Genomic DNA, 8,872 nt, shown 5'->3' with positions numbered 1-8,872 from the left:
GGGAAAAGGAAGAATACTCCCAGCCAGGAAAGAGTATCGTGGCTTATTTTTATCCTCTTTGCACCTTGGTGGAAAAGTAATGTCTACTTTGCAGGAAAGTTTGGGATATTTATTGATAGACCAAAGTGACTGGGACATAGTGATGGGACATAACAGATGGAAGCTGTTATTATGTTGACCAAGAAATGGTCACCTGAACCATTGCCTGAGAAGGTGGCATCTGATGGCTTCAGACTACCCAGGTAGGACTTAGCGGCTTGCATCAGATCAGGAAGACTAACTTGGCATCGGACCTTTTGTCTTTTCAGCCAAACTTCACCGCAAGACACCTCCTGGAGAAGAACAAAGGTCGTCAGTCATCCCGCACAAAAAATCTGTCTCTGGCGTCCTCGTCCTCCAGAGGCAACACGCCCACCATCCGTAGGGGCCCAGGATCCAGGAGAAAGGGGCCCGGGCAGTTCTCCATCACAACAGCCTTGAACACTCTCAACAGGATGGTCCATTCTCCTTCGGGGCGTCACATGGTAGAGATCAGCACCCCGGTGCTGATCAGCTCCAGCAACCCCTCTGTGGTCTCCCAGCAAGCGGATGTTCCTCCCAGCTCTGCAGGGCAGGTAGGGAAGAAATCCCTGGGATATGGGCACCTTGGAGTTGAGTGAGTGACCTTCACCGTGTCTCAAGGCATATTTGATGTTTAGGACTTGCTAAGCACACATAATACACTAGTAACAAGTCATGGTGTGTGTATGGCATGTCAGAGCTATATTTCCGTGATTGCGTTTCATCCTTGAATAGCCTGTGAGGTAGGTATTATTACTATTATCCCCATTTATAGTTGAGGAGACTGAGACTTAAAGGGGTTCTTTCCTTCCTTCCTTTCTTCCTTCCTTCCTTCCTTCTTTCCTTCCTTCCTTTCTTCCTTCCTTCCTTCTTCTTTTCCTTCCTTCCTTCCTTCCTTCCTAACACCAAATTCTCACAGGTATTTTTCTTTCCTTTGCTAAGTACCACAACTTGGTTCCAGTCCCTTAGAGAACTTCCCACCAAAGAGACAATGACATGCATTTCCCAGAGAGGATTTCATCATCCCAGTTTGAGATTCACTATCCCATTCTCTGACAATATGTTAGGCATCAAGTGGAAAGAAGGCAAAAGAAACAAAAAGAACCCATGAGTTATTGAGTGTTCTCAGGACTGCCTACATACATAATTTGTGGGGCCCCGTACAAAATGAAAATGCAAATCTCTCGCACAAAAATAATTAATTTCAAGATGGGTCAGGCACAGTGGCTCATACCTGTAATCCTAGCACTCTGGGAGGCAAAGGCAGGTGGATTAGTTGAGCTCAGAGGTTCAAGACCAGCCTGAGCAAGAGTGAGACCACACCTCTACTAAAAATAGAAAAACTGAGGCAAGAGGATCACTTGAGCCCAGGAGTTCCATGTTGCTGTGAGCTATGATCACGTCATGGCTCCAATAAAAAACCCTAAGAATTTCAAGATGGCAAGGGCAAAGCATTAAAACAAGTGAATTTGTGACTATCCATGTCACAAACCCATGAAGCCAGCCCTGAGTGTTTTCACGTGGGCCTCATAAGATGGACAGTGCTTAGCGCCATGATGCACATACCAAGCACCAGGTTGGCACTAACTCTTAATACCGCTGTTATTGGCCACTGAAATTGCCAACCATATATTAATGGGCCAAGGAGCTGAAGTATTTCTAACAGCATGAGGCTGTTTTGGTTGAAGGGTCCTTTAAAAGATGAAGCAGTAGAGAGCTGAGACAAGGGAATTAAGAAGAACTGCGGGTTGGGTATTCAGCTGAAAACACTCTTTGGAGCCACGCAGGTGGCAACTTGAAAGGACAAACCTCAACTTGCACTGATGTATTTTTATAAAGAAGCTGTAAATCTTGTTTTTAAACATGAATTTCTACCTTGGGATTAAATGGCTTAATTGGACTGTAATCCCTTTTTAACAAGACAAGGAGGAAGGAGAAAGTCAAGGGCTCCTCAAAGACCTATGTGCTATTCTGAAAGGAAAACAATCACCTCCTACAGCACTTTGTATCTTATACAACTGGCGGGACCTCTGACAGATCGGTTGCTCATATAATTCTGCTCACCACCACCACCACCTGTGCCTTATACACACACACAACACAATTTCTCCTCACATATGCTCCCCTTGCATAAAAGAACCCATAAAACTTCTTAGACTCGTATTCCACACACTTTTTTAAACATCCGTGCTTTGTGCTCGACGTTCTCCTTCCACAGACACGCATACCACACACACATGCACACTCTAAAATGGGAGCCTTATGACTCACGATTAAGCCAAAGAGTCACAGAATTTTTTGAAATCATTCTTTATATATAGACAGAGATATATAAAGTGCAGCCCACACTCGGTAGAAATAAGCTGGCTCACTCAGCTGTAAATTGGCTTCCAAAAAAATTTTGCCCCGAGTCATTTTCCCATGTGCCTTTTAAATTCTTATTTCTGATTATTTACCTCATCTACAGAGAGAGGCTGGACTGGGATAATCCTAGTAGGATTCAAAACAAGCATTATTCCTTCCTAGTTCTCACGAATAGTGGGAATTTCTAAGTATGGCATTCACATACCCTACCTATACCCAGGGAAAAACTGCACAGCATTGCTGGCCTTTTCTCAATCCAGATGGTGGTGGATTAGAAGTATCTCTACATGTTTGTCCAACTCTTGTCAAAGCACACTTAAAATGCCCCACTTAAGCTATACCTAAAGATGAGCAGAGAGTTGAACGAAGTTCGCCTGCTTCCTTTTTCTCCAGCATCTTTGAGAGCTATCATTGTGTCTAGCTTATCAAGGCGCTCCAGGGTGCCTAGAGTATAGTAGGTTCTCAGTAAATCAGGGAATTAAAAGTCTGGGCAGATGGTGGTGCCATAGACTTAGGAAAGACTGGAGGAGGAATTCGTTTCCCATAGAAAGCTCACAGACCGTGTAGCTGTTTCAGCCAATAAGCATATGCTGAGGGCTGACAATGTGCTAGTAACCATCGTGAGCACTGGCAATTCTACTACGAAAACAACAAGAACAGTAATATTAACCTCCAACTTAAACTAACATGGATGGATGGATGGATGGATGGATGGACGGACAGCTATGTAGACAGATGGGTAGACAGACAGATAAATAGACAGGATGACATTTTCTGACCGCTAAATCTTCTTTTGCTGCCAATCTTTTACCTCAAAATGTGGTGAAAGCCTTTTTAGGGGCGGTATTACCAACAAAGTAGTGAAGGCCCCCCACAAGAAAAAAATCTGGCCTTGTTTATGTAATTAGTAAAGAACCTGGGTTGAATTTGGACTTGTCCGATTCTAGGACATAAGCTCTTAGCACACTAAATGTGCTGTCAACAGAGACCACACGAGGCTGTGTCATTGTGCCAGCACGGCTGATCCTGGGTGCCAGCTTCCCTTTTCTTGGTTGTCTTCACTTGACTCCTTTTCAACTCTAAGGCCTTCTGGCATCCTCTTCCCCACCCACCCCTGAGTAAAGAATTTGTCCTAAGTGTTTTGCAACTGAAGAAGATTTCCACTTACTTTGTTCCCATGTGAACTACCAACTGTGTCCAAACATCGTATGTGGTGCTAACAGCACCAAGTATACGCTGCTGCCTCCTTCCCTTGCCATGGTAGAGACAAGTCTCTGATTGTCCCTCAAGTCTCAAACACCAAAGGCCAGTGACTGCTACCTCCTCATGAAGAGAAGTAAAGCAAAGAGTTGTGTTTCCCTTTGTCATTGTGTTTTTCCATCTGCCACTTCTGGATACAGCACCAGGAAATGACCTCAAAGATGTTCTGTAACTACAGAGTAAAAACAATTGTACTTGAGAACAACTTGGGATTAAATCTGTAGATGCTGATTCAGTTCTGTGGAAAACTGCAGGGGAGGAGGTTGAGTAGTGGATTGAGACCAGGGCAATTGGCCTTTGGGGACTCTTAGAGGTTATCTGTAGATCTGCATTGAGGAGTGCCTTAGAAGGAGAAGGTCAAGTGCACGGGATGCAAGGTAGAAAGGATTTCTTCAGCAGTGCCTGCTTAGGGGGGAGTTCTGAATGCAAGACCTGTCCTGGTGACCCTAAGATTGATACTCTTCAGGGTGTAGGTAGAGCCTTCTTGCTCCTATCTCACACACTCACAGGACAACAAGACGCTCTGGTTTTCCTAAGAGGTTCTGCTTCCTTTTTCTCCCTTCTGCCTCCCACTCCTCCCTCCCATCTCCCCAAAGCCCCACCTCCTCTGTCACATATCCAGGGTAGTGGAATTGTACAACTAGAAAGCTCTTTCCCTTGTCTCCTGTATTCAGTAGTCAGGAAGTTCATTGTGCCACCTAAATGGGTATTACTTTTCTCTAGTCCATCCCTTTGCCTTCTCTTGCTCAGACTGTTGCCCCAGACTCCTTTCTGGCCTCCCAAAGCTCTTAATCTCCACACCTCACCCCACCCTGCCCCTCCACCCCGCCCATTCTTCCAGTCTCAGCTTCCAAAATCACATCTTGAAAACTCAAATCCATTCAGCCACTTCTCTTCCTCAAACCACCAATAATTCTCACTATTGAGTGGCAACAAAAAGCTAGCAGTTATACTAAATGATTCACAAACATTGTGACTCTCTGCAAAACTGTTCAGGTAGGTATCATTATGCCCATTTTAACAAATGGGAAAACTCTGGGACAGAAATATTAGGTAATTTGCTTGAAGTCTCCAAACTAGAAACAAAGCCAGGATCTGAGGATAGACCTACGTTTTCTCCCCCAAATGTGTTCTTAGCATGGGATTCTAGCCCCTCCATGACCTGAGTTCACCTTCCAGCACCCCAGCACCACCTTGTGTTAGAATACACGTGTTCGAATATATAACACCTTCTTTGTACCATACACACACACACACCTTATCACCATGCTCATTGCACTGAAAACTTCTAAAGGGTAAGGATGGTATTTTATTCACTTACGTTGATATTGTGTTTCCAAAACCCCTTTCTGATTACCCAGAAAACAAAAGAGACCAGAGAGAGGGAGAAGGACGGATCAGGCCTGGGCATGGCCAGGATGATAAGGACAAGTCCAAGCCTCTTTCCTAGGACCCTGGGAGGATGAGCTGTCATGTGTCTTGGGGAATTCTGAGATCTGTAAAGCTGACTCTCCTTTTAACCCCATGTTTGAAATAGTCTGGGAAGAAAGTTTCCAGGAACTAGCGTTAGAATCTAAGTCCACATCTTCTGCAAGGGAATCCCTTTGTCCCTGACTTTTGCGGAAGTCTCCCAGCCCAACCCGATGGTGCTCAAGGCTGCCATGAAAAATGGTTTTTACTTAATTTCCCCCCCTTTGGACATGCTCTTAATGCAAATTTATGTTTAAGATTCTTAGCTAATTCTCCCTTGAAGGTAATTTACAGAGATAAATTAATCCTATGTTTATATCTTTCAATAGAAATTTTTGTTTTACACTTTTCACTCAACACAGCCATGCTTATGATTGATGTGTGGACAGAAAGCGGGAGAGGCTCCCCTGGCCTGTCGAACCGCTCTGTTTCATGTCATCATTAGCTGCTCCCCTGGTGACTAGCGGGGGCTTGAAATATGCCTGCTAAATTTTCAAGAATGTACCCCTGGGTGAAGACAGCCCCTTAAACGGATCTCATAAATTTTCAGTTAATGCCTTAGCAGGAGTTCATGGGCAGAAAACAAGAAAGGACCAGAGGGCTCTCCCGCCCCTCTCTGGGCCACCAGTGCCCTCTGGGTAAAGAACTGTCATGAGCCACATGTGGAAGCCACTTCCTCATCCCAATCTGAGGATTTTGGATGATGAATCAGTAAACACGCTGAGATTCCATTTCCCATCACGCAAAGGAATACCCGCTCTCTCCTCACAGAGGTGTTGTGAAAAATCAAGTAAGAAAGTGGATGCAGAGTGCTTGACTACCACTTTGATTATTGTTGTTATTTTTTATGTTTTTAGCCGTCAAAATTTCTTAGCTGTCAGTTGTTAGATTGTTCTTTAATCCCTATCCTGTACATTTTGTGAATTCTTTATAATGGAAAATTTCAAACATATATAAAGTTGCAATGATAGTAGAAGGAACCCTCACGTACAGATCGCCTAGTCCCAGCAATTATCCACTCACAGGCCAGTCTTAGTTCAGATCTAACCCTATTCATTCACCTGCTCCCCTACTGGGTTATTTTTAAGCAAAGCCAAGACATCATAACACTTCATCCATAAACATTCCAGTAACTAGCTCTTTAAACATAACTATAATACCATTACCATACATTACAAAATGAATAATTTCTTTAAAACATTAAATATTCAGCATTCAAATTTCCATATTTGCTCTACAAATTTTTGTAGTGTTGATTTGTTCAAGTAGGAGCCAAATGAGGTAAATACTTTGCATTGGGTTAATATGGCTCTTGAATTTATTTTATTCTACACACCCCCCTATCTGTCCATCTCCCCTCTGTCTTCTCTCTCTCTCTCTCTCTCTCTTTCCCCCTTCATGTTTATATTTATAAACAGGCATTTGTCCCTTTGAATTTTCTGCATTGGGGATATTGTTGGTTACATCTCTGTGGTATTGATTAACACGTTCCCCCCCACCATACTTTCTACAAACCGATAGTTAAATCTTGAGGCTCAATCAGCTTCAGGCTCTGTTGTTGGTGAGAATACTTCATAGACAGTGCTAAGTACTTCTTGTTTTGTTTTGTATGAGTACAATTTAATGGCTTTTAATATAGTCACAGAGTAGAGCATCCTTCACCATAGTCAATTTTAAACATTTTCATTACTTCAAAAAGAAACCCTGCACCCCCCCCCCCAAAACCCCATTTTCCTCAACCCCAATCCTAGGCAGACATTAATTTACCTTCTGTCTCTGTAGACTTACCTATTCTGGACATTTTATATACGTGGAAACACACAACATTTGGTCTTTGTGGCCAGCTTCTTTCATTTAACATAAGGTTTCAAGATTCAAACACGTTGGTGGCAAGTATTAGTACTTTCCTATTTATGGCCAAATACTTCATTGTATGGATATACTACATCTTGTTTACCCATTCATCAATTGATGGACATTTTGGGTTGTTTTTACTTTTTGGCTAGTATAAATAATGATGCTGTGAACATCTGTATATAAGTTTTTGTGTAGACATGTTTTCATATGATTATATACCTGGGAATGGAATTACTAGATCAGGTAGTAACTCCATGTTTAATTATTTTTAAGGACAGCCAACTATTTTCCAAAGTGATTGCACCCTCTTACATTCCCACCAACGGTACGTGCAGGTTCCAATTCCTCCTCATTTCACCAGCACTTATTTCATTATCTGTCTTTACTATGGGCGTTCGATTGGATATAAAGTAGCACCTCATTGTAATTTTAATTTGCGTTTTCCTGATGGGTAATAACATTGACCATTTGTTTATTAGGCATGTGGCCTCTGGAGTACTGTCTATTCATATCCTCTGCTCATTTTTAACAGTTTGTTTTTTTTTAATTTTGACTCGTAAGAGTTCTTTACTCCAGATTCAGATTCTTTATTCCAGATTCAAGTCCCTTATCAAATTTAGGACTTGCAAATTTTCCTGCCATTCAGGAAAGGAAATTATGATAATGTCCAATCACCAGATCTATTCTTTTCTTTGTTGCTTAAACTTTTGTTGTCTTTATTAGAAGCCATTGCCTAATCCAAGTTCATGAAGATTTACCCTTGCATTTTCTTCTAAGAGCTTTATTGTTTCAGCTCTTACAATTGGATTTTACAATCCAGCTGGAGTTAATTTTTGTATATGATATGAGGTAGGGATCTAGATTCTTTCACAGATAGTATCCACTTGTCCTAGCACCATTTTTTGAAGGATTATTCTTTCTCCATTTTATTTTTACACTCTCACTAAAATTAAGTTCTTCTTACTGCAGTGCATCAGGAAGCACCATAATAGCTGATTGCCTCTCTTTTTGCATTAAAATTGACTTAGATTCAGGTCTCAACCTGCCGCATCCATCATATGATTCCCCTTTACCCTTTCATCTAATGATTGAACATGATTTCATTTGGGGTTGCAAAAGGGTGATGTTCCAAATCTGAATGTTTTAAAGCCACGGTTCTTCTATAATATTGACTACTCCTTTCTAAGAGCTGATGCTGCGCAGTGAGCTTCGCCTCACTGCTGCCTCTACACCTGCGGGGCACAGTACTCGGGAGTCCAAAGCATGCTCATGTCCTTAAACTCCCTCTCTCTCTCTCTAGCTCCTGGGCGTTCCCCTACCACAAAGAAAGACAGTACTCATTCCTCACCACCTTCTCCTGGCGCCTGGCGAGTTTGCCATCGAGTTTGCCATCGCTGCTCCCCCTTTCACCAGGAGCAGCTGCCAGCTGGGCTGATCTCTGCCCCCGCCTGTGCAGTCTCCTTGTTTACATCCTTATCTCTGCCCTCAGGCTGGCCTCAGGCCCTGGCCTCTTAGCCCACTTGTTCACCACCTCAGGCTCCTGAGGTCTGGTTTCAGGTTTGGACAAAGACCAGGAGAAAGAGGCCTGAGTTTGTTCAGCCTGGAGAAGAAAAGGCTTCAGGGTTGATGGGGGGCAAGGGGTGATGACTACATTTTTCCAAACTTAGGTTTATACATTTTGTGTTCCTGTGTTCTGAACAGAAAAGGCACATGAGTAAAAAACATGGGGGGTGGGGGGGTACAATGAGAAATCTCTCCTATCACATAGAGCGTTAGAAACTCAATACTGACAATGCTGAAGGAGCCTGTGGAACCTGTTGTTATCCTTGTGTTTTGGTTTGATTTCTTTTTTTTTTTTTTT

General features: G+C 42.8%; 1 protein-coding gene across 1 annotated transcript in view; it reads left to right on the top strand.

Moving 5' to 3' along the window:
• SH3RF2 (SH3 domain containing ring finger 2) overlaps positions 1 to 8,872 on the top strand; it is a 120,738-nt gene that overhangs the window by 70,320 nt on the left and 41,546 nt on the right. Inside the window, exon 4 of the mRNA XM_012806904.2 lies at positions 309 to 614. Within this exon, the coding sequence (XP_012662358.1) occupies positions 309 to 614 (306 nt within the window). The remainder of the gene's footprint in view (positions 1 to 308; positions 615 to 8,872) is intronic.

This window comes from Otolemur garnettii, unplaced genomic scaffold, assembly GCF_000181295.1.
Source record: "Otolemur garnettii isolate 467f Iridium unplaced genomic scaffold, OtoGar3 scaffold00003, whole genome shotgun sequence".
Taxonomy (NCBI): domain Eukaryota; kingdom Metazoa; phylum Chordata; class Mammalia; order Primates; family Galagidae; genus Otolemur; species Otolemur garnettii.
The sequence above is the reverse complement of the archived record's forward strand: the minus strand, read 5'-3'. Positions and strand labels throughout refer to the sequence as shown.